Genomic DNA, 27,854 nt, shown 5'->3' with positions numbered 1-27,854 from the left:
GCCCCAGAAATTGCTATAGAAGAGACTGTTGCCCAAGACACTGCTGTAGAAGTTGAAGAAACTGCCCAAGAAATTGCTGCAGAAACTCTTCAAGAAATTGCCCAAGAAACTGTCCAAGAAATTGTTCAAAAGGAAAAGAAAAAGGGAGGCAGAACTACAAGACAAAAGAGGGATAAAGGGAAAGCGACATTGACCCTGTCCAGCAGGAAGCATATGATTACTTGGAAACATTAGAACAATCTGTTGCTGGCCCTAGTACTGTCTTGCCCCTTGAACAGCAGGTTCAATCTCTGAAGCAAGAAATATTTGAGCTAGAAGTCCTCAATCGCCATATCAAACAGGAAAACGAAGCATTGAGACAACAGAGCAAAGTGGACAAAATGGTCCACGACAACACAATGCTTCATTTGGGTCTTTGGCAAAGAAAGAACAGGAAATTGAAGAGGAAATGCAAGAAATTAAGCAGGGCCTTGGTTAACTTGAAATTCAGGTGCTTGGTTAGGAAACCAAGAGCAAATTTGACAACAAGGAGGAAAAGGAGAAGGTTGGATGTCTTGGCAGAGGCATCTGAACATGTGGACTGAAAGATTATGACAAAGTTTTGGTTGCATGAGGACATGCAACACCCTCACAGTGGGGGTATGTTGAGCCTCAAACCTGCACTCATTTACCTATCCTCCCAACAGCTTTTTCCTACTCACTTCTCTCTTCTGTCATCATTTCCTCCATCAACTTGTTCAATTCATTGCATTATATGTCTTTTTAACATGATTTGTTGACTGTGCTAATGATTGACTGTTGGTTTAGAATTTTGGTACAAGTGCTGCAATTTCGCAGCTAATACAGCGTTTCCGCAGCCGATCAGAGATTCCGCAGCCATTTTCTTGTTTGCTATGTTCCACGTGTCCTCCAAAGGAAAGGGCCACATGGGCAAGTTGGTATGACTGTGTACATGGTTCGTGTGCTATCAGCTAAGCCAACTCGTTCATATATACCCCCGGTCAACGCAGATGTAACCACGGTCAAACAGTGAGGTTTCAAGCGGTGGCACGACTCTACGTGAGCAGGTGAAGCATGTAACCACAGCTGGCATCTTCTTCGAGCCACGAAGACAGCAAGGGACAAGATCTAACCATAGATTTACTCCCCATGATGACCGTTTCCTCCAAACGTGCACGGAGTTGCCTGCGTGTTGCTGCATAGTTAATTAGTCAAGACTGTAGTTGCTTAGTTTACGCAGAGGACAGTTTGTCCCTGTACCTATAAATAAAGCGTTTGCCAACGCTTAGAGATTAGCTTTTTAATATTGTAATTGCTGTAATTATTTTGGTTACCAAACTCTGTTTTAAAGACTGTTTTTACAGCACTTTTTCACTGTATTTTGACATGCTGATTTAATATAAGAAGACTGTTCCTGTTCATCTCTACGTAGCTGATCTTTAGCTGGTTGAGTGGATGGAGGGCCCCCATCTGCCACAACCTATGTACAGTAGCATTTAACTTTATTTTCCTGCCTTTCTTTGTTTTCATTTTCACATGTACAATAATGTATAGTTTGATTTCTGCAGTTTTTCATTTCTTTGAACATGTATAATAATGTACAGTTTGATTTCATGCCTTTACATTTCCAGCACTTTTCAGAACTGATCAGTTTGTTTATGCAGGTGTGTTAGGAGCCTGGGATAGTGTGTTTTTATTTCTTTTTATCACTGATGGTATTTGAAGTTGTCTTGTCTTAGCTGCTGATTTTTCACCTTGCTTACTTAGTTTCATTGCTAGTTTACTTTATCAAGTTTTTGACAAGTTGCTTACTAACCTTTTGATGGTCTTCTCATCATAATTGACTAACCTTTATTGGACCAAAATATCATTGAGTGGCAGCTTGGTTTGATTAGCTTTTGGACTCATATTACTGATTCCTTCTTAACTATTTTTCACATGAACAATTTCAGCTAGAGGCAGAATGTTAAGGAAGAATGAAGTGTTATGATTTGTCATTTAAGTTTTGCAGTTAAAGTAGTGTTTTTCACTTTCCATTGAGTTAACATAGATGCTATTTTTGTTCTTATCAGCACCATAGATAGTGGACTAGTGCCATTAGTCACTTTGTTTAATGCTTTGCTTTCATTTGAAGTTTCAATTCCATTGCAAGTCATTTTTCAAGCTTTCTCTTTAAAAAGTTCAAGAAGCATTTAGAAATCACCACATACACACACATTCATTCACTTGTTTATAACTTCATCACATCATATTAGGAAGATAAGTCAAACACAAACTAAAAACGACGAAAAGAACTAGGAAAGGCTACTTAAGTATATATTGTACACTTCACTTCATCAGCTTACGAGCCCCGGGTTGACAATTTATGATAGCAATTTAGACAACACTAAATTGACCAAACAAATACCATATGCACGACATGTACACGACACCACATGTACACAACGCCACATGCACGACATGTACACAACACCACTTGCACACAACGCCACTTGTACCACATGTACACGACACCACATGCTCACAACACCACTTGTACAATCATGCACACAACACCATATGTAAAACATGTGCACAATGCCATATGTACATAGCACCATACACGACACTGCATATCCAACATGCACACAACACCGCATATCCATCATATACATAGCAACGTCTATACCCAACACTGCATATGCAACATTCACACAACACTATTTGTACCACCTTGTACATAACATTGAATTAACAACATGTACACACACTATATATACACAACACCGCAAGCGTACAACATCATATATGCAACATGTACAACATATACAACATATGCACAACAATAGTACCACACATCCAAACCACATTGTCTCTACTAGGTAACCTTGCTTCTAGTGTCTCTTCGTCTTCCATGCTTATCCTATCATGCCACGGACCACATGACTTTCATTCTACTAATGCATCCCTTGGTATAACATGTCCATAACATAGCATAATATAATCACATAATATCAACTCATAACCACATGATACTGACCTCGAGATGTGTTAGGCTACTCTTCCCACTTGATTCCTCATGGACCAGGAATCTCTTAATGCCATTCACGTGCGTAAGAAATCATTCTTCCACAAGAATGATTCCTAATGACCCTGTCAGAAAACAACATGCATACATACATATATATACATATAAACATCAACATAAAACAATCGTGATCTTGTCAGACAATGACATACATACATATATACATACAAAATTAGCATAATCATGATCACAACATAATTGCCAGATATCATAAGGTCAAGGTTAAGAGAACTTCCTTTTTGCGTGTAACACATGTGCAACATCGAGAGAAATTCCCAACATAGCCAAGGCATATGACCCCTCAGATCCATTTACTTTACCTTTTATGGTTACCTTTCTCATGTTTGTATTGTCACCTTCCATTTACCACAATGGACCACTCTAGTCCAACTGACTATCATAGTATTACCTTCCACTGTGCTTACTCATGCACGAGCTTCATCCAAGTCCCACATTATTTGTTGGGTACCACACTGATCTCCCCGAGCTCCATTAAATTTCCTCCTTCCCCAACTAATTCCTAAGACACTCAAAAAAATAAAAGAGAGACCAAGAAGAAAACAAGAAGAAAATCATGGAAAACCAACAACAATACGACACCACAAACAAAGTGGCATAACTATGCACCAGACACAATCAAAATCGCCATTCAAGCATAACAATCACAAAAGACCAAAAGCATAAGACTAACAACAAACACCATGATGCAATCCCCATGGTTCCCAAGGAAATTTCAACCTGAGCCTTCTTCATAATTTCATGGCAGTTTCCTTGCCATGCAATCCCCTGCATCATATTTCCATAAACACATAATTTTTAGTGCATAAATAAACATAATGACATACTAGTTACCTTACCTTGTTGTGCCAAACACGTTGCTTGCAACTAAACACATCCATGCCATCTCTCAAGGGACTCCAATTCCCTTGATAGATCCACCTACAATTAGAGATTGGCTAATATACTTGTCAAGTACATGTTCATGAATATAGCACATATCCACATAATGCTAGACAAAATCAAGGTTAAGAAGACTTCTTGTATGCGAGGCACTCATTCATTTGGAATTAGGGTTTCCAAACATAACCAAAGGAATTCTTGTCCAATTCCTTTCTTTTACCCTTTTTACCTTGTTGCAATCGAGGCTTACTATGTACTGTCACATCACCCAACTGTTAATTATATAAACATATGAACTATTACCTTATCATACTAATACCAAGCATGTTTCTTGCAACTGTTTACCCATGTGAATCACACGTTCCAAATATCAAGACAATCATATCTATAAATTTGAAATCAACCTTTACAAACAATCATGTCATAATCCATAGTCAACTCATAGTCATTAGACATAATGCTACAATTGTCACCTGTTATACTCAAGTACATATCAACTATCTCAATGCGTATGTATTAGTACAATCATTTCAAAACAAGATCATTGGATCACATACTCATATTATGCAACTCATCAAACATTCAACCAACTTGCAAACATACCATGTTAAATAAATCAACTAGATGACATGATAGACACCAAACACTCAACATCAAATAGACAACATAATCAAGAATGAAGCACCAAGTATACTACATAAGCAAACTCATACCTTAGTGTACCTTAGGGGAGGCTATCTTGTTTGCACAATCAATCTAGTTAGCAAGATATAACTTTACAACATGTCAACTCAAACATAAATAAGATCATGATATCCATAACACTAACTAACTAACATGTTCACATCATAAACTCATAAGCATTTATCGTTCATGCATAACAACCATGTGTGCAAAGTCATCACAAATATGTTGGCTCATACCTGAATATCGTAACCATAACCATCTGCATAGTCCAATCCAATTTAGCATGATACATATAACATCAAGATATTAATGTTATAACCCTAATCGTCAAGTTAACTAACATATAACAACAATCAATTAACATATAACATGCTCATAAAAAACATATGACCTAATCATCAAGCTAACTATCATATAGCAACAACAAGTTAGCCTATAACATACTCATCAACAACATATAACATGATCATCAAGTTATCTAACATAAAAAAAAATAGCAATGCATACAACCACATGTTACTATCATTCGTGACTATCTCATACATGTGCATGTGACTATACTAATCAATTATCATCTATCACGTATGCAACCATAACATCAAAAACATGTACATAAACCTAATGTATATAAACCTAATGTATATGACAATCCTTAACATACATACTTGCATGCCAAACATACGATACCTATATGACGATTTGCTCTTGCCTCGAGGTCCAATGCTGCAACTTCACTTTAATGATTTGCATCTCCTGTTCTATCTTAGCCAACACATTAGCATCATAACAACCAATAGCACCATGATGACCTAAATTTGCATACAATGACTTCACAAGGCATTTTTGACCTACTATTCATGCATAACTATAACCAAGACTATACATGCATAACAACTACATATAGACATATAACACATGAGTGAAAAACCATATACACACCATTCTAGCTAGAGTCCAGTCATCAATGCATGACCATATCAACTACACAAACCATGACCTCATGCATGACAACAACAACCACCTCACGTGCATTTGATAACATGTGAACACTGACGTGCATAACAATGCATAATCAACCATACACACATGAAGACATACTCCACGACAACACCTTCAACCTTCACATGGCGACATCACTACAACCATGATCAACACCATGCAAATGCAACAAGCACATGGACTTTTGAAGAAAGTGTAACTAGGTTTGGTCTTCATAATGACTTGTAATTATGATTTTATGTAAAGAATAAACAAATGTATTTATTGTATTCCTTGCATCATGGGTTTCATGAGCAAGAAGTGTTTTTCATAGGTCAAAGACTTCTTCTTGATGTCTTTAGGATTTTGTTGTCTTGTCATGAATATAATTAAGAAGTCATGAAGTCATGTTACACATGTAGAAGACATGCCATTTATGTAAAAGCTGCACTCCAAGACATTGTCACTACCCTTCTTGTAGTCGGTTAAAAGAAAGACAATATTCTCCTAAAGGAAAAGTCGGCTTATCTCCAGGATCTCATGTCGGCCTACATAACAAGCATAAGTCATTATATAAAGAGTGACTTGACCTCATAATGACAAGAATCTCAGACATATCTGATCTGAAATAATACGGATCTTAGAGCGTAGATATACGGGTAAGACAGTGAGGAAGGAAGGCTACTACAAGTGCGTAAATGTCTCAAATGATTTCAGGCAAGTCTGTCTCATCTCTGTCATATTAGCAAAGGACTGAAGACTGTTCTAGGATAGTGACAATTCAATTAAGGGCTACATAAAGTGTGTAATTGTGATAGAAAGAGACTGAAGTCAAGAGGCCCCTGTGGACCAAAGGAAGAGATCAGTGGAAGTCGAAGATTGTGTCTAGGGCTGCGAAGAAAAAAGAGACCGAGACTCTCTAAGTGACAGTGTTATAACAGTGTGAAAGAGAAGGACTGAAGTGATAAAGTACAAAGAAGGAAGACTGTGATATGAAGACCGAAGAGTGCAAGAGATAGTGACAAGTGTCTTGAAGGTAAACTTGTGTCAAGTTTCCTTGTCAAGGGTCTTGGTATTCATCAATTGAAATATCTATAAGAAGAAACTGAAGGGTTTTCCTCTTAAGAGAAGAGGTTTTGCCCTAGCTTGGAGCCTACATCTTGTATACTTGTATTTTGTTGATCTTCTTGTTTTGATAACTGTTTGATTATTGAAGAACACACTAACATAAATAAGTTAATTCTAGAAAACAAAAATACATCACTAGCAGTTATCATAGAAGGAAGAATCATTAATGTTAAATTGCCCTAGATTCTTCAACATGGATTACATGCACAAGGAACACATATGTAGCCAACATGAAAGCATTATCAACACACAGCTTAAGGAGAGCGCAACTACACTCCGATACCACTCTGTAACACCCTCCTCCCACATCTACCCAAGAAACCGACCAACCAGGGTAAATATGTGACGAGAGGCCACTATGATAAGACTCAACCTCCTAGGAAACCTTAAGGAAATGGAATTGACAAAACAAGATCTTACAGACCTCCCTCAGGTGCTTTAGGACCCCTAGGAGCTAACCCACCACTCCAGGTGTCCAACCCTTGAGTTAACCTAGCATTTCAATAAACTAAACCCAAAGTCGGTCCCATGACAAGGCATGCATGCGAATCGAACCCTATAGTCACTCCCACAATGCTTGCAAGGGAGAGACTACAGTCTTTTTCAGCTAGTTATGTGTTAGAGACTGCGAGATTTAAGCCACTTTTTCAGGGCTAGTCTCCAAACCAATGCCTAGAACTTGATGAGTCTTTCCAAGACAATAAATGACACCAAGGAAAAACCTCTAACACAAAACTTGATCGAGGGCTTGACCTAACCAAACCTAACCATGACAGAAATTTTTTCAAACACTTAATAAATATGCAACCTACAGCTGTAAATAACAAATTTGAGCATAAGGGTCTCATACTTATCTGAGATTCGCCATGAAGCATTATTTCCTTATCGCTTTAACTGCCATTCCATCCATTAGGTCATAGATACATTGTTCTTTCATTTACAAGTAAAACCACGATGAGAGCCATACATAATTGTTACTCATAAAACATATACATAACCAACATAATAGGGATAAAAACATAAATGAAAACATAGCCATATAAACAACATATAATCCATCGTAATACTCATAGAAATACCAGGAAAAATAACCTTTCATTAATGATGCAAAATCTAAACCCGAGATGGGACTTCGACATTCCACCCGACCGTAGAATGGCTGAGCCAAATCTCCCTTCAACCATTCACCCCCATGCCATATTCTAAGCATGAATGTGGGATCTCATAGAACACATCAATAAAAAATCATTCAAGGCTTCCATAGGCCATCCATCAAACAATGATTCCACCTCACGTTTGGACATCACCAAAACCATCATCCGATCGGTCTCTATCCCAGCCTTCCAGGGCTCTAGAGTGTTTGTTCCAACTTGGTTCCCAAGGCTAGTAACTCAACCCACGACTGCTACCGGGATCCAAAGAGTTTGTCCAACTAAAGCTCCAGGACTAGTAACTCAACCCACAATTGCTATCGAGCTTCCAGAGCGTTTACCCAATCATGGATTCCATGACTAGTAACTCAACCCACCAAGGGCTTCCAGAGCATTTGTCCAACCACAGCTCCCAAGACTAATAACTCAACCCAAGTTGTTATAGGGCTTCCAGAGCGTTTGTCTAACGAAGGCTACGAGACTAGTAACTCAACCCAAGCTGTTATAGGGCTTCCAGAGCGTTTGTCCAACCAAGACTTCAAGGAACTAATAACTCAACCCAAGCTAAGGAAACATGAGAACCAACCAAAACAAAAAAGAAAATAAACCCACAATCTCCATGGTAATCTAGGAAATGGCAAGGCTAGGCAAATCCACTGTCAATCCAGGCAATCCTCCATGCCAGTGACAGATCATAACCAAGAAACCACATGCATGCCAAAACTAGTGAGGAAAACATACATGCAACTCGGTACTTGCAAAAAAAACTGTTGTAGCTGCTGATCCCGATGCCCTCTTACGCTTTCCTGCTCTTCCTTTGCCTTCTTGCTCCAAAAATCCAAGTATGCCACACTCTCCAAGAGTGTTCCAAGAAAATTCTAAGTATCCTGGAGTGTGAGAGATAGAGAATAGAAGAGAGCTCCACCAAAACTTGTCAAAAGTTTACCAACTGATCCTCAGAAGCCTTTTTATCAATGAGGCCTCTATTTTCTTAATTTTCCATTATTTTCCTTCAATTTCCTCCTCACATGCAACCTGTGACCTTTCACCTCCTTTTTCTCTTAATTTCCATTATTTTCATAAATAAATGCCAATTAATGCCTCATGCCTTTCCAAAACCTTAGTAATTGTCTTTTCCAATTCCCTTAGCCATAATAAACTGAATCAACACCCACTAGGATGTTTCTCCCACCATTCAACTTGGAATACGTGTCCCATCTACTGTGGCCTTATATATTTTTTACATGGAATTTTCACTAGGGTTGTTACATCCACGTCTGGAATGATATGTTGACATGGTTGATTAATTTGCCACATTTGAATATGACGTGTGGATGGGATTTGACACATACATGACCCAACACTCGAGCTTGATATAGGTTCATGACATGAGGTTTAAGTGCTATGTGTTCGACATGCATGAATTGATCCTTAAAAACATACAACCATATGATTAGTGGGGTTGATCAACACAATACCCTAATTTTTAACACTTAAACTCCTCGGTACCATGTAGTTATGGAATTGGGAAGCTTAATATCCCGTCTTTGATTCTAAAGGCACTACATTCAAGTTTGCTTGCATCATCACCAATCACTGGTGCACTTTAAGCACATGGAAAAACTCTACCTCCTCAAGCCTTACCACTTCTTTCTTAATTCTATGGAATAACTCTTTATAGAACAATGTTATTAGTGTCAAGGCCTTTCCACATAAATATAATGACAAATTTTGAATATCAAATAACAATCAAAGTTTTTTTACAAAATTTAATCATCCATTCTAAATATTCAATAATACTTAGGATTCATTGCATAAATTTAATGACAAATTATGTATTTCTAACCATAATTACTTTTCTATAACACTTCTCATAACAATCCTTATACTTTGATATAAAACAAGTAATTTAACTTGGTTATTTGTAACTCTTCCTAATCCCTATAGCGATACAACTATTTTATTATTAAATGATACAATATTCATATTTTTCTTTTTGGTAATTGAGGGAATTGACAACTCGTACTCACCTGACATTGGGTTGATTCCGACTTCTATCACTATAACTTCTAAGCATACCAACGAAACCACTCACAAAACACATAGGGCTAATTGGGGGCGTGAACCAATGACATCACAAAGAATGCCTTAACAATACACTATATTCCCAATTGATCTACATGTGGGGGACTTTTAAAAAGGACATGGAGGTGGGCTTTGATCCACTTATGTGCGTATATGTCATGATACCATTGAATATACTCTCTTTGGGTGCAATGACATGTTCGATCACTGCCTCAAGGTGTTCCTATGACTCCAAGTTAAACCCTCATGGGAATTGAACTTGTTCGATCAATACCTCAAAGTACCCTTATGGTTCCAAGTCAAGCCTTCAAGTTCAAGTTTGATCACTACCTCAAGGTATCCCTATGGTTCCAAGTTCAATTCCCATGAGGGTTTAACTTAGAGCTATAGGAGCATCTTTAGGTAGTGATGGAACTTGGTTGCACCAAATGAGATTATATTAAATGGTCTTGTGACCTATGCACACATAAATGACCTACCCCATATTTTATTTTTAAGTGATACGATATTCATATATTTATAAATAGTGACAAATTATAATATATTGTTAATAATATTATTAATATATGTAACTATATTTTTCAAAAATATTTTACATTATTAGGCACTTAGAGCTATATAATATAAAATTAGGAGTTTTACATCATTAATCAAAGTTCAATACCCATAATGACTTAATTTTGAGCAAAATTCAATTCCATAACATTTAATTTGGGTTCATAAAAACATCTCAAAATAGTGATGAAACATGTGATTACACTCTTAACATAATGCTAAATTCTTTTCATTTGAGACCATATAACATAAAGCTAAAAGTTTTACATCATTAAGCAAATTTCAATTCCCATAAAAGTTCAACTTTGAGCAAAATTCAATTCCAGATAATTTTGACTTGGACTCCTAGAAACAATTCCCATAAAAGTTCAACTTTGAGCAAAATTCAATTCCAGATAATTTTGACTTGGACTACTAGAAACACCTTGAGGCAGTAATGGAATTTGTGGTTACACTATTATGTTAAAAAATTGGATTTAATGGTTAAAAACACAAGTGTCGGCTTAGGACTGACCTTTGAATTAGGTTATAATTATTATTCATCACTATTTACTTTACCATGTTAATCGAGGGTGAATTGGAAACCCAAAGAGGACTGGGAAAATACAGAAGAAAATCCTTGTCACGTTTTTACAGAAAACCGGCGCTCCTTCTGTGTGTGAAGTTTCAGAGGACGAGAGGAACAGGAAGAGAGGAAAAAAAGTTCAGAAGATCAGTGTCTGAGTGGCAAAAACCCTTGTGAAAGTAAGCAACAATATATACATTCATCAGATCTTGAAAGATGTTGGGCGGCCTGTATGGGGACTTACCCCCGCCGTCTTCGTCCTCATCTACGGCGGCAGAAGAAGAAAACAATAGCAACAATTCAATGTGGTCGAGCAGTGCGAAGATGGCTCCTTCGGCTCTGCGGAAGCCGACTACAACACTTTTTGCATCCCCGCAATCCATCTTGAGGAACCAGCAGCCCTCCAGCAGCAACAAGCCCAAAATTTTGTCCTCCTCCCAGTCCCAGCCTCCTTTCAGGGGCACATACAACGATGGAAGCCTGAGCCCGTTGGAGGCTTCCGCCGAGATGAAGCCCCTTTCACCCCCAGTATCTAACCAGCCGGCCTTGGTGGGCGTGACCTCCACTGTCGTAGAAGAGTACGACCCTAGCCGCCCCAACGATTACGAGGAGTACCGACGGGAGCGGCGCCGCCGGGCTGTAGAGGTGGAGATGCGAAAGGAGCTGGAGCGCAGGCGCGTGGAGGAGGAGCAACGGGAGCGGGAACTCATAGCGCTGCGGGAGATGGAAGAAACGGCTTCCGCCGCGGAAAAAGACTCCGAGAACTCCCGCACGGCTGCATTAAATATAAGCGGGGAAGAGGCCTGGAAGCGGAGGGCAGCAATTGGGCGGGGCGATGGGGGCGGAGGTGCGGTGCAGGCCAGATCGCCTTCACCGCCGCCCAGCGGAGGAGATGTGGGGGGTTTTACTATTGGCAAGTCTGGGACGGTGGGACTGGGTGTCGGGGCCGGCGGGCATATGACTGCCGCGCAGAGGATGATGGCGAGAATGGGGTGGAAGGAGGGCCAGGGTTTGGGCAAGCAGGAGCAGGGGATCACCACTCCTCTCATGGCCAAGAAGACCGATAAGAGGGCAGGTGTCATTGTCAATGCCAGCGAGACCAGGCCGGAGAAGAAGATTAAGGGCGTAAATATCATTGCCCCGCCCACCAAGGTTCTGCTACTCAGAAACATGGTGTGTATTTTCTTCTTTATTTTCTAATAACTGTAGCCTGTCTTTTGTTTCATGCCATGGGCTATTGTTAGGGCATTGCTCCCTTCTGGGGTGATCTTTCTCATCTTTTAGAGAGTAGAGAAAAGACAGACGTACCACCGTGGAGAAAGATTGGGAAGTTACAGGAATGTAACTGCAAAACCATTATTCCGTAGCGCTTTTTAATTAACACACATCACATGTTTGTACATAGAAGCTACATTTGTAAATAACTCTACTATAACTAGTGGCAGAGACCCACAGTCTTCTTTGTTCACAACAAATCAAAGTTATTTTGCTGATTACCAGTATTATGGAAATATTCAGGCTTATCAATCTCATATTCCTTGCTGTTTTTGTATAGGTTGGTCCAGGAGAAGTGGATGATGAACTAGAAGATGAAGTTGCTTCGGAGTGTACAAAGTATGGAACAGTGACTCGTGTGCTGATCTTTGAGATCACTGAACCAGATTTCCCAGTGGATGAAGCTGTTCGAATCTTTGTGCAGTTTGAGCGATCTGAGCAAACGACAAAGGCTTTGGTTGACCTTGATTGCCGTTTTTTCGCTGGCAGGGTAGTCCATGCAACCTTCTATGATGAAGAGAAGTTTAATAGAAATGAATTGGCACCTGCACCAGGGGAGATACCAGGCTACCCTCAGTTTGACAAATAATGAATGGTTGAAATCTCAAGATTTGTCTCTTTTGGCCCGATCATAGAAATTCACTGTAGTTTATTGTGTCATGTGCAATCATTTTCATTCATGGATGTGTCAACCTTTCTACGTAGCCATTACGATGCATTTGGCTTTATTGTTTAGGACTTGCAGAATCTCTGACATCTGCTGAGGTTGTACATGAAAAATGCGGAATATCTATCATGATCATTTCTGAGGATAATTATACCAATAATTTTAGATTTAGTTATTTTCAAGATCGAAATTGGAAAACTGAATTGCTAAACAGTAATCTGAAAAATTGTCAGTCGAGTGAACTATAATGAAAAGCTGGAGAATTAGACACATACAGTCACTTCTTATTAATTGGGACATTTAAATGAGATAAAATGATTTTGCTGCTATTGGTGCCAAATGAGGTCTAAGTCTCCAAGGCAGTATGGGCAGTGACAATTGGCCAGGGAATCAGTATCTAATAAGATATCATGGATGCCCTTCAATTATGACCTGTGGACAAAGGACATCATGAAGAAATCATCGTTATTCTTCATCAGCAAAAACTCTACCATCAAAGAATCCAAAGGGATCTCCCTCTTTGTGGGATCAAGGATGATTATCAATATCATCCTCAAGGATCATTATCAATATCATCCTCAAAGTTGGTCAAACACATGTGCTAGGGTTTCTGAAATAGAGACAAGGAGTGCAATGCTGAACCAAGGATTAAAAATTTGAAGTATAGCCAAAAGTACAAAGAAGACAAGCAATTGGATCAAGTGTTGACTTGGGCAAGAAAGAGAAGTAGTGAAAGGGAACTTGTGTCTTTGTCTTGAAGTGACAAATTGGTCAAGGGTTTTGGTCTTGGTATTCATCAATTGGAATCTCAATAAGAAGTATTTGTTCGGACTTTCCTTTCAAGTGGGAGAAGTTTTGGGCTTGGATGATAGTTTATATTTTGTCTCTTGTCCCTTTATGGTTTATGCATTGGTAGATGTTTGATGAAGAATAACACTATAATAACATAAGTAAAAGAAGATTCTAATCTAAGAAGTAAAAATCATTCAGAAGCAGTTATCAATAGAAGAAAAATCACCTTATGCCCCAGATTTCTCGACAAGAGACTGGCAGGAAAGTGAAGGCTCTCAGAAGAGATAACGGTGGAGAATATGTGTGGAATGAATCTAAGAACTTCTATGCAAAAGAAGGCATTCGAAGGGAGTTGACAACACTCCATAACCCACAACAAAATGGGGTGGCTGAGAGGAAGAACATAAGTATTGTGGGAGTTGCACGGGCCATGTTGCATGATCAGAGCTTACCATTGCAGTTGTGGGTGAAGCATGCAACACAATTGTTAATTTGCAAAAAAGGAGTCTTCACAGGATTCTTGGCATGATTACACTAGAGGAAGCTTTTTTTATGGAATAAATTAGTTGTGTCACACTTCAGGGTCTTTGGATCATCAGTTTACTGTCAAGTTTCCAAGGATGCAAGGAAAAAGCTAGAGCCCACAATTGAGTTGGGCATATTTGTGGGGTACACAAAACACCTCACAACTTTTGTGTGTACTTGCCATCTCTCAGGATGATAGTTGTCAGAAGAAATGTGAAGTTTGATGAAGAGAAGGCAATAAGGTGTTCTCCTAAGAGGGAGCTTCAGTTGCATTTGGGTGAGGAGCTTTTGGCTTCAAAGGAAGAACTTGTAGAAGTTGTGGAGCAGCCAAAAGTAGCGGAAGAGAGAGTGGAGTCATCCACTCAAGCAGAGATATCCAGAGATGGAAGAAAGCGCACCAGAGAAGTTGACATATAAGTGCATGATGCTAGAGAGAATGTGGGAACACCCACATCGCAGTGCAGGCAGAGGAGGTCACCAGATCGGTACACTGGTTACATGGCTCTGATGAGTGAGCTTGTAGATATTGAGCCATTCTCATTCGAGGAAGCAGTGCAACAACTAGTATGGGTTGATGCCATGGCAGAGGAGTATGATTCCATTATCAGAAACAATGTTTGGGAAGTGGTCCCAAGACTAGAGGACAAGTCAGTGGTAGGTTCAAGGTGGATCTACAAGGTGAAGCAAGTTGCAGATGGAAGCATTGAGAAACACAAGGCCAAATTTGTTAGCGCGGGTTGTCTCAGGTGAAGGGAATTGATTTTGAGGAGACCTTTGTTCTAGTTGCAAGGTACTCTTCAATTAGAGAACAGAATAAACAGTCTTATTCTTGTTGGAAAATGTAACTAGGTTCGGTCTTCATAATTGTACTTGAAGTAAAATGTAATATATTTGTCAAAATAAAAGCAAAAATAATTTTTATTATTGATTTAGTTGACTTGTTAAAGTATGGGTTTCATACTTCGGTCAATTTTTATGGGTCAAGCCTCCATTGTAGACTTTAGGTTTATGTATTTGGATTAAAGTCAATTTGTTTATTGGTCGAAGACTCTTCCATCAAGTTTCCTTCTGTCTACTTCAAATGGATCATCATAATGTCGACTACATTCAAATATGATCATGTCGGCCTCACCTAAAATAATGACGCAACTATTCAAGATGTCATGTCGCCTATTACAAGGAGAAACTACTATATATACAAGCCTAAGTAATTCACATTAGACACAGAAGTACAAGTTTGGTCATCAAAGAAGTAATTTCGGTCATCACAGAAGTAATTTCGGTACAATCACAGTGAGAAGTTCGGATCTCATCAAGGTAGTTTCGGTGCAATCTCACAGAGGAAGTTTCGATATAATCACAGTTAGAAGTTCGGTCTACAGGAGCTCGGATTAGGCACAGAAATGATTTCACTGCTAGGCACAGTTTGGTGTTTCAGTGCTACCACAGGTCGGTGCTATTACAAGATTGTTTTGGTGTTACAGTGACAAGGTCTCACAGTGATAAGGACGCGGTGCTCTCACAGTTACAAGGATGACTTGATGTAGGATGTCTTGGTCTAGATCGCGAGGGTTTTGGTCGTCTACCAAAGAAAGAATTTGATTGGGTTTTCCTCTAGAGGGGTGTTTTGCCCTGGCAACAAGCCTACATCTTGTGTTCTCATCTATTTTTTGCTTGGCATTAATCTTGATGATAAGAATAGATAATTAAAAAATCTAATACTAATAATGAAAACATCACAAGTTAATGTCATGGAAATTATTTAACTGCCAACTCTATGGATTTCCCAACAATTCTAGCGGGGATGAAGCTCATCGACTTTGTTTCGTCTCTATCGTGAACATGCTTAGTTCAATATCCAGATCCTACATATTCATTTGAGTTGGAGCTTTGTTGGCACAAAGAGTTATCACTCTAATGCAATGTTCAAAAAAATAAATTAGACAAGAAATTTGACATAGCTAAAAGTCTGATAAAGTCATATCAACCTGATACAAGTTGGAATCCATATCAATAGAGAAGCTTCTCAGGCAGAGCAAGTTTGTAGAGAACTTGTGGAATGGAGGTTGGAAGTCGGAATACACCATTTTATTGTTCGAGTGATGCAGCATACCATTTAATCATTGTGATAGTGAAGTGTACATTTACCAAGTGCAGTGTGCTGACAAGCACTCTGCAGGCACGGAGGTTTAGCACTCATTAGTAGGTTTATCATGTGGAGGGGGACTTTATGACATTTTCGAGGTTTTATTAATTTGAGTGAGTCTACGGAGGCAATTTTTATGTCTGCTACAGAAATTATGGTCCAGCCAATGGTCTTGCTGATGTTTTAGTGGTACATTGCTGAAATGCTTTTATCCAGAGAGATTCAGTGCTAAAGGATAACGAAATCCATGTGGCATTGATAGCAATGATCTCTGTGGTAACACAAAACAGCAAGCCTTGAAGCCTTTCATATAGCATCGCTGATTGTTATTTGTTTTTGACACTACTAACGGAATTAACCTCACATGCCTTCAGGACAATAGTTAGCAGAGAGGTGATTGTAGGGCAAACTTCTGTTGTGCACAAAAACAACTCTCTATACAACACCAAGAACAGAGAACAAGACTTTCATTCTACATTCTGTATTGGTGAAGCAAATGGGCTATAATTCCCTCATTTACGGATCACTGACCCTGTGTCAAGTACTGTGAAGACTTTTGTTATCCAGTGGGCAGCCACCGAACTTCTATTCATTACTAGAACAACATGATCCAATAGTGTGGCAAGGTGCCATGAAAATCCTCTGGGGTTCATGTGACATCCAAATCACTTGTGCCAGTGAATGAGCTGTCTTAAACTGGCTTGCTTTATCCTACTTCCTAATACCCTCCAATTCTCCAAGAGAGGGATTTCATTGGCTACCTGGATTTGGATTTAGAGCCTATCTTGTAAGTCAGGACCAGGGTGGGTTGAAACTTGAGAGTCCCCATGGTCTTGTTGTTTGTAGTTTTCTCTGTAATATCCCTCCGCTTAATAATAAATAATAAATAATAAAATAATAATAATAAATAATAAAAATAATAAAATAATAATAAATAATAAATCATAAATGATATTAAAAATATATATAAAATAATAAAATAATAATAATAATAATAAAAATAAAAATGGTTATTCTCTAAATAAGAATAAATAGAAATAACACAAGAAAAACAGGAAAAAGAAGAAAATAAAACAAGAAAGCTAAAGAAATCCGAGTTTACTTGTTGGTATTATAACAGGTAGTAGACTGTATTGTAGGTGTTTTTCTACCAAATTGTGATTAAAATAACATACATAGTACTAAGCATACAGAAAAGAGATATTCGAGAACAATTGATATACACCTTACAGTAAATTTAAAAGCACACACACCACTGAAAGTATACAGTCGAGTGATAGTATGATTTCTGAGGTTCGAACTGATGATTGTTTATCAAATTTATCAAAATTTTCATTGATGGATCGCTTATTTAGTTATGACAGATACTTTATGGAGCATTTAAAAGCATGTTTTATCGTTTAAACTTTATGATACATCTAAATTGTACACTATGATTTTAGTTTAGTTTAATTAACTATTATGATGTTGAGTATAATGTTACATGAGATTTCATGATTCAAGGTTAATTGCATATATTGGATAAAGTTGTTTAAAGAGAAATGGAAAGGAGAAACTTGCAAATTTTCTAATGATGGTAACTAATGATAGCTCATGTGATTACGGCCAACTTGGATCAGATAAGTTGTGTGCATGACAACATCTATAATAGTTTTTCCCTCTAATGGGAGAGCCACATTGTAAAGTTTTCCGTAGGTGACTAATTATGAATTATGGATAACAAGATGTATGAGCAGACAATTTTATGATAAGTGGATTTCATTGGGTAGCTATCTTAATGAATTTATTTATAGGGTATTACCCAAGTTGGGGAATAGTGACAACATTTCCAAAGTATATCAATGCTATGCTTTTAAGAGAAGAGGAAAAGAAACCACAATGGCTGGAGGTAAGAAATTAAAGTCAATATAATAAAATAGAATGAAGTGAAGAAGTTTCCATTTTTGAATCTAGTAGACATGGAATATTAGGAAATTAAAACTAGGAGAAAAATTAAAAAAAAGAAATGTATTTATGAATATCTGGGAGGAGGAAATGAAGGGATGCTCTATCAAGAAGAAAGTTCTTTTAAGGGTATTGCTGAATGGACCGAGAAACATGATTGGTAATGGTCATAGTGATGATCTACATAGCTTAATAGTTGAAATATAGAAGGAATGTTGCTAGAATTTTATAAGGATACCTTGAGAGGGATTATGTACATATTGACAAAAGAAGTGTGAGTCAATTAATAGAGGTTGTACTTCATTGATTTGCACTCATTATTTCATGAGTAGGACTTCACATAGACAAACTTATCAAGTTTTGTTCCCATAGCGTTAAAAGAGGTTGTTTTCACAGAACACCACACATTTAAATTTTTCATGGACAATGATGGTAGTAGTATTTCCAACTGTTTCAAATCTAAAATAAAGATACTATTTAATGAGCAAGAATCTCTTGTCCAACTTGCAGAAGGGTGAATTTACGATAAAACAATCAAGTGATATTGAAATAGGAACTTGACGAGATAAGAAAATATTTGGTGGATGAAAATAATAATTGTTAAGTGATGTATGTATAAGTCAATATGGATCAACAAGCCCTCCTGCAAGCAAATTAAGCATGAATCATGATGTAGTGGAATCGGTAAGCCAAAGGGTAAATGGATGTCCAACCAAGGGATTGTAAGTTTGAGATAGATGAGTTAAATAATGATTGTATAACTAGTAATATCTTAACAATGAATTTCACCAGAATTTCCTTGGGGAAGGAAGAATATATGACGAGAGATTAAGACTCAAGATGATGAGACTCGTGAAATTTAATGATGTACTTAGATAATTATACCTATGGTGTAAATGGTCAGCTTCCTACTGAAAGAAGTGGAAATGATTATTGAAAAAGTAATTGGTATCTTCATGAAAACACAACACGAATAACATTGATGAGATAACATTAATCCTAGATGGATGTTGAATAATCTTAGTTCATAGTTGAATGGTTGTAAAGTAAATAAAATTGAGTTTTCTGATGAATCATGATAGAGTATTATTCTATATTTGATAAGTATTGAGATGTTTCTCATATTGATGATGTTTCATGCTATGATGGTATGAGGGTGATCATGCACATGTGGTTCATATTTATATAGTTGTTACAATAGTGATGATGTATCCTTATGATGATGATGATATGCATAGGCATTATGATGTTATGTCAAGGTATATTGAACCAATAACTGTTCTTGATTATAAAATCATGTACCTCTTTCAATTTAAAGAGAAGGCAGAGAAACTCTTCCCACAGAGATAATACCAAATCTAACCAGGTGAGGGATCCATTGTTTATGAAGATAGGATATGTAAATTTCCCCATCAAACCCTTTTCCACAGAAGGGTTATTTTCTTGTGAGTGACCATAGGGACTGTCAAGAAATCTAGGGGCAGCAAATTAGGTGGTTTCTCTTACTTTGATAACTGCTTGTGATGTATTTTACTTAATTTATTTAGCTTCTTTTACTTGATTATATATCAAACAGTTATCAAAGACAAGAGGACACAGGTAATAGGTGATCAGCCAGGGCCAAAACCTCTCATCTTGAGAGGAAAACCCACAAGAATTCTTATCTTCTTATAGAACTTCAATTGACAAATTCCAAGACCTATGACTCTTGACCAAGACCCCTCCAAGACCAAGTCAGTGCCTCTCCTTGATGAGGTTCTCTTTCACAAAGTCAACTTCAGTCAAACTCGCTTTCCAGTAGTTGCAACTTCTTTTTCGACCTTTTTTTGAACCTGCAACTTTTTGATTGCAACTCGGCCTTACTACAAAAAACCCTAGGCGACACGTGTGAGCGAGAATATGGAGTAGTCCTCTCTTCTTCGCTTGGTGAGTTGCTTCTTCTTTAACAATTTGGCTTGCAATATGATCCCTTTGTCACTCTTTCTTCCTTTATCCCTCTTTTCCTTCGCTAAGTATTGGGCTTCTTCTTGCTTGATTAAACTTCTTGATGCTCAAATGAATGATATTTGAATGAGGTTGATGACTCTTATATACTCTTCCTTGGAGTTTGAATAGTTGTCCAATGAGGTTGACTTGTCGTTTTTAGGCCGACTTGTTCTTTGCACGATGACAAGGTTTTGGAGGGTCTATTTTACATTTTTGACTTTAGATAAATTTTCTTTTACAATATGTAACATGCCCATGAGGGTCTTCCATACATGACAATGACTCAATTGACTTGTAGATTCAATGACAAGCCCTAGAAGCACTCATTGGGTGCTTTACCTATAAATCAAATAACCTTGAGCATGAACCCATGCCTCAAGAAATAACAATAATATATATATATATATATATATATATATATATATATATATATATATATATATATATTACATCAAATACATAGAATCATGGTTACATATGTCATTATGAGTATTGAACCTAGTTACATATTTCAACACTCCCTCTTAACTAGGGAGGTATTCGTAATGCATACAAGGTGCCTGGACATTTTCAATCTGAAGACTTCTCATAAGAAGAGTCGGATTGGTAAGCCATCTCATAAGTTACTTCCTTAGCTTATGCTAGAGCATCTCATCATACTAACCAACATTGTCACATAGCAAGGCCTTGACTAACAACTCTATCTCTCCACAAGATTAGAGCACAATGCTGGCAAGACCAATGATTGATAGACACCATCATCATTGTCTCTCAAGGCACATACCCCACTCAAGTGTTCATAGGGTATGTTCTTGTAGAACAATTCTTATCTTGGAATAACACATCCTCAAGGAATTTCCTCTTTGATTATTTTATTTTGGATGCGCTACCTCATCCTCAAAAAGTATTAGAATCGGTCTCAGATGCTTACCCAATTCTCCATTCTTTCTTCACAATATGAAGACAAGAATGATGTGTCTATCTTTCCCTCTCAACTAGGGAAGATATATTCATTCCTATAAAAGGAATATATCCAAGCTCCCTCTTATCTAGGGACTTGTCCAAGCTCCCTCTCAACTAGGGATTTGTTTCCAACAACAACCTCTTTGGTGGAGATCATGGTGCCTTCAGCTGCTTGTAGAGCTCCTCCTTTCATTGTCATGAATTTCGTCTTCATTATTATGGAGCCTTCATATTCTAGGTTTTTCTTTCAGGATCTTCTATCCATTCCCATGAGTATTAGTTGTAGGTGGCATCTACAACTCTCTTTCAGTAGCCTTCTTTTAACCCAACTAGATGTTATTCAAAATTCAAAAATCAAATCAGAGTTACCTTTTAGGATGAACTTTCATCATGACATTTGCTTCGTACAACATCAACATCCTGCACATTCATAAACATATCTCCAAGATTTCCAATGTCAAGGGTCTTATTCTTTTTCAGACTTTATCAAGGTCTTCATACCTTTCCCATGGAGATATCATACTAGATCCTTCTAGTCATCAGATGTTGATTCCTTATCTTATGTGACCATAGTTGCAGCTTTTCCATGAATCCTTCTTCCTTTCCTCACATATTGTACCCCAGGAACTTCTATACATAGTTCCTTCATCTTGTCAACCACCTCATATTCATATGAGGACATATTATGTTGATTTCATCTTATCAATATGTGAATTAGTTCAAGGTATATGCCTTCATGCGTCTTTCTAAAGGAAGAGATTCTTCTTCTTCGATCATGCTCATGAGATAGAACATTCAACCATGCTATCGACAGTTATATGATGACATGACTTAATCTATCAAATACATGCATACATACCACTTTTCTTATTTTGGTCATCTAGAATTCCTTTGAAAACTTCCTTTCCTTGCTTTAAAGTATTTCAACCATGCTACACTCCTATGTCATCATACCATCCTCCTAAACAAAAGATCCCACACACGGTGGAATTATCAGCGAGACACTTGCTTCTTCCAAGTGGAGGTGAACCTTCTAATGAAGATTCCAATGGAGGATCTTGATTATCCTCATCCTGCAAATGTTCCTCTCTAATGATGATGATTAATTATTTTTATCTTCTATCATGCTAGATGACATTCTTTCAACCATATATACTACTTATGCCTTCAATGTGGCTAATAGGAGCTACTTCCTTTCTATGATAACTGCTACATCCATGTAGATTTCTACTTCAGCTATCCTTTCAAGCTTCTATAATGATGTCATGAGCTTTTGTCTCAATCGTATGCTTCTATGATGCCATCTCTTAATATGATGCATCATATCATACTTACAATACTTTCTACCATGATAGCTATCTTTCAAAAAACTGAAAAGAACGAAGTGAAGAATATTATCTTAGTCATAGTAGAGATCTTTCACTTCTTTCTTCCTTGATTTCCTCTTCCCAGGTTCTTCCATTCCTTTGGTGCAATGGGCTTCATTCCTTCTTGAATTTAGGACAATCTCTCTTAAAATGCCCATATTCCTGACAATCATAGCATTGGATCTTTGACATATTGATCTTTTTTTTTTGTTTTTAATTTTTCTGAGGACCAAACTTCCCAGACTTTCCTTTTCTCTTAGCCATGGCAACAAATTCTTGAATTTGTTCATTTGATCCCGCATCACTTTTTTGCCTTCAACCTGATTTCTTCAATCCTACATAATGACCAAAGTTCACTGAATGGGATGGCTTCCTTCTTTCCATAAATGCTTGATATAAAGTTGCCCCATTTCTCTAGTAGTGCATTGAGCACAACTGTGGTCATCTTTTTATTGGACATTATTCCCCCCCAACTCTTTCAGTTGGTCTCTTATTTGTGACAACCTCATAAAGCATGAGGTTGTTCCTTCTTCCTTTGATATCTTCATCTTGTAAGCTCAGTTCTTAAAGATATGACTTCTCCAATGGTGCTTACGAAGAACAATTCTACTAACTTCTCATAGATTTCTTTTGTTGTCTCCAACTTTGCTACATAAGGGATGATGGATCTTTGATGGATTCTATAAGGATCCTCTGAGCCCTTATTTCCCCTTTCATATATTTTGCTAGGGCTTGACCTTCTTCCTTTGGAGGTTTAGTGATTGAACCCTTAACATGTCCAATGACTTCATTTTCTATGAGGATCAAATCTGTCCTCTTCTTCCATGCAAGAAAGTTTGATGACCCAACCAATTTGTTGCTCTCCTTGCAAAATGAAGTCATTTTGATAGATTCAAACATAGATATAAATATACTTACTTGTCAAGTGAAGATGCTCATTTGGTGGTGATAGCTTCCTTGATTTTGATGATGATAGCTTCCTTGAAGATGACGATACTTCTTCTAGAGATGTTCTTCTTCAAATATGCTTGAGATGTGTTCTTTTCTTCAATGAGAGGGAGACCACCTTGATGTCTTTAATGATGATGACAATGCTTCTTCTTGCTTCCCTTGGATGTAGAGACTTCAAGATGCTTCAATGTGTAGGCCTCCCTTTTTTTAAGTGGATGTAGGGTCCTTGAGGTTTTCTTCTCCTTGTGATGATGATTGTAAAATGTGTGAGCTTCAAGACTGTGGAATCCTTCTTTGGATGAGTTATGGCTTTGAGTTATTCTTTGATATTCCTTCAAGATGATGAGTGGATTAGTCCTTTGATGATTTCCTTGTGCTTCGCCCTTGTGTATCCTTTCTTGATAGTTCGATGTCCCCTTTGATCCCTTTTTATGGTCCTTCTTCAAGTCACCTTTGGGCGATTTCTCGTACTTTGATAACTGCTTGTGATGTATTTTACTTGACTTATTTAGCTTCTTATTTTACTTGATTATATAAAACAATTACCAAATCATAAAGAACAATAAGACAAGAGGACATAGGATACAGACGATCAACCAGGGCCAAAACCTCTCCTTTTGAGAGGAAAACCCACAAGAATTCTTCTCTTCTTATAGAACTTCAATTGAAGAATTCCAAGACCTATGATCCTTGACCAAGACCTATGATCCTTGACCAAGACCCCTCCAAGGCTAAGTTAATGCCTCTCCTTGATGAACTTCTCTTTTACATAGTCAACTTCAGTCAAACTTGCTTTCCAACCGCTGTAGCTTCTTCTTCGACCTCTTTTTTGGACCTGCAACTTCTTGACTGCAACTCGACCTTACTGTAGAAACCCTAGGCCATACATGTGAGTGAGAATAAGGAGAAATAGTCCTCCTCTCTTCTTCGCTTGGTGAGTTGCTTCTTCTTTAACAATTCGGCTTGCAACATGATCCCTTTTCCACCCAAATTCGGTCTTCTAGAGTGACTGTAATTTTCGGTCTTTCTGCTATAATAAGAGCCCTAATTTGCTCGAACGTGTGAGATGAATGAGGCCCAAAACAGTCCTTAAAGTGCTTCACTCTTTCTTCCTTTATCTCTCCTTTCCTTTGGTAAGTGTTGGGCTTCTTCGAGCTTGATCAAACGTTTTGATGCTTGAATGAATGATCTTTTGATGGAGGTTGAATAACTGTCCAATGAGGCTGACTTCTTCTCTTCTTAAGCCGACTTGTTCTTTGCATGATGACAAGGTCTTGAAGGGTCTATTTTACACTTTTGACTTTACATAAATTTTCTTTTACAATATGTAACATGCCCAAGAGGGTCTTCCATACATGACAATGACTCAATTGACTTGTAGACTCAATGACAAGCCCTAGAAGCATTCAATGGGTGCTTGACCTATAAATCAAATAACCTTGAGCATGAAACCCATGCCCTAAGAAATAACAATAACAATTTTATTTTTCTCTTTACATCAAATACATAGAATCATGATTACATGTCATGATGAAGACCAAATATAGTTACATATTTCAATAGGGACCGATAAAGTCGGAATATTTATCCAAATGCTTGACAAATCTTCAAACCAGATATGGTTGGGAACTCTTTCACTTAACAACCACAACTGTGACTGATCCATTTGAAAGCTGCTGCTACAAAAGAAAAAGCATCACCCAAATCTGTGGACAAGCTAGGGGGGATGGGAAGCTTCTCCCTTCCCTTCCAAGGGAAGCCACTTTCCGAGAATATGAAGAAAACCCAAGCAACCTTCCATTGCAAAAATACTCGCAGCTTTTTGATCCTTGAAGAACTAGTGATTTTAGGGTCCACTAAACAACAAATTTTGACCAATAATGTTACAGTCACTGAAAGGCTAGTGATTTTAGGGTTTCCTAAACAAGAGATTTTGACCAATGTTGCGAACATTGCGATCGTGATTAAATCGGCGAGGCTCTGAAATTGGAAAAAATCGTAAAAATCGAGATAAATAAGCAAATAAAAAAAATTAAAAAATTAATTAAAAAAAACAGTGTTCCACAGGGACGCGTCCCCCAGGGTTGAGGTGCGCACCCCTCGTACCCCACGCACTTGGGACGGGGGGATGTCTGGGGAAACGTTTCCCCACGTCCCCCTTTTGGGAAGACACGGGGAGACACGGGGAGACATAAGGGGGGATGTTTCCCCAGTGTGGGGGACATGACTCCCCAAAAGGGCGACTATGCATCCCCCTTAAATTTTCTTGTAATCAATGATTTATGACAGGGAAAACCTAGTATTTGACCATATTTCCCTACTAATGCTATGCAATTCCTGGTAATGTTAAATTTTTAAAGTAAAAGTGGCATTCTCCTTTATTTTTCATTTTCATTCTTTTACTTAAATTTTTAATATTACCATGAAATGACTAAGGATGTTTGAGAGTGGTTCCGACCTCATTGCATTTCATATGGAAAAAGTAGAATTTTAGATTTCACTCAAAATTCAGCAGAGTTAACAGTTTTTCAGGAATTCAGGATTCGATGGATTGCGATGTTTCCATTACATTTTGTCATGTACAAGGGTATGGAATTAGTATTTAATCAAGAGCACCAAGCCCTTTGTGTATTTTAGAGTGATTTTTAGACTCATCACTCCACTGTTTTTGCTATATCAATTTACTATTCCAGACTTTAGATTTTAGTATTTATTATAGTCTTTTTTTCTTAGTACTAATTAGATTCTAGAATGAGGAATGATGAATTTAAATTTTAAATCAATTTAGAATCTAGAATGATGAGTTTAATTTAAATCAATGCAGATTCTAGAATGGTGAATAATGAATAATGAATATGGATCATAGTATTTCATTATTGAATCTCATGGTCTATGGATGAAGCATGTATGTATTAGTAAGGATGATGGGTATTGATCAATGTATTTCATTATTTAATTCAAATATGTATATATTATTGTATTTATGCTTTAATTATAGAATATGAATTTGATATATATATATATATATATATATATATATATCAAAAAGGAAAAAAATTATATACCCCGACATCCCCGTCCCCTCTAAATTTCTCTAAAATTTGAGGGCACTCCCACGCGTCCTCTTTGTGCGTCCCCCGTTCCAGAGTCTTGGTGGAACATTGAAAAAAAAAAACAAAATTCAAGAATTTTTTTTATTTAAAAAAAATCTCTTATTTAATCATTTCAGCGAAAAATCCCGATTTTCACAATACTGATTTTGACCACCTTTTGTGGAAGCTACAGAATCCCTTGTGAGACATTGGGGCACAAAGTTGAGGTAAGAGGCAAAAAGGCACTCCTTCAATCAATTAAACCACAGGAATGTTGTTATCTTCAATGTTTTATTGCTCTTCTCCCCTTTCAAGGATCAGGACACCACATAGTGGTCCATGATGACTGTATTTGTAATGACGCAATCATGGCGCTTGTCCCTCATCCTGACAATCAGTCAATTGAACGGCATGACCATTGTTATCAACCCCAGTCAAGAATCAAGACTGGCATTGTGGTGCACGATGACTGTATTTGTAATGGAAGCTATAGAATTCCTTGTGAGACATTGGGGCACGAAGTTGAGGTAAGAAGCAAAAAGGCACCCCAATCAATTAAGCCACAAGAACGTAAGAAGCAAAAAGGCACTCCTTCAATCAGTTAAGCCACAAGAACATTGTTATCATCAATGTTTTATATCAGGTAACCACATAGTGGTCCATGAAGACTGTATTTATAATGACCACAATCATGGCACTTGTCACTTATCCCGACAATCAATCAATTAAGCTGCATGAGCATTGTTATCATCCCTAGTGAGAATCAAGACTGGCATCGTGGTCCATAATGACTGTATTTGTAATGGCCACAATTATGGTACTCCCCGCTCATCCTGACTATCAAACTGCAAGAGCATTGTTATTGCCAATTTTTTATTCCTTTCCTCCCCTTTCAAGACACCACATAGTGGTCTATGATGACTATATTTGTAATGATAACAATCATTTTTAAACCGAAGAAATTGCAGCTTGGATTGAATATGAATGCAAATTGGCATGGAATCAATGATGATTTACCCTGCATGTATGT

The 27,854-nt window shown here is 37.6% G+C and overlaps 1 protein-coding gene across 1 annotated transcript; it reads left to right on the top strand.

Annotated features, from left to right (window-relative positions):
• The first annotated feature begins 11,107 nt into the window (after window positions 1–11,107).
• On the top strand, window positions 11,108–13,901 carry LOC149157567 (DNA-damage-repair/toleration protein 111-like). The gene is made up of 2 exons (XM_089435863.1): window positions 11,108–12,289; window positions 12,672–13,901. Exons 1-2 carry the CDS (start codon window positions 11,333–11,335, stop codon window positions 12,978–12,980), a joined length of 1,266 nt encoding a protein of 421 aa, XP_089291989.1. The 5' UTR covers window positions 11,108–11,332; the 3' UTR covers window positions 12,981–13,901.
• Window positions 13,902–27,854: the final 13,953 nt, after the last annotated feature.

This window comes from Pinus tabuliformis, chromosome 5_2, assembly GCF_031772625.1.
Source record: "Pinus tabuliformis cultivar Carrire ecotype Pingquan chromosome 5_2, CPIR1, whole genome shotgun sequence".
NCBI lineage: Eukaryota > Viridiplantae > Streptophyta > Pinopsida > Pinales > Pinaceae > Pinus > Pinus tabuliformis.
Note: the sequence above shows the minus strand (reverse complement) of the source record. Positions and strands in the feature narration are given on the sequence as shown.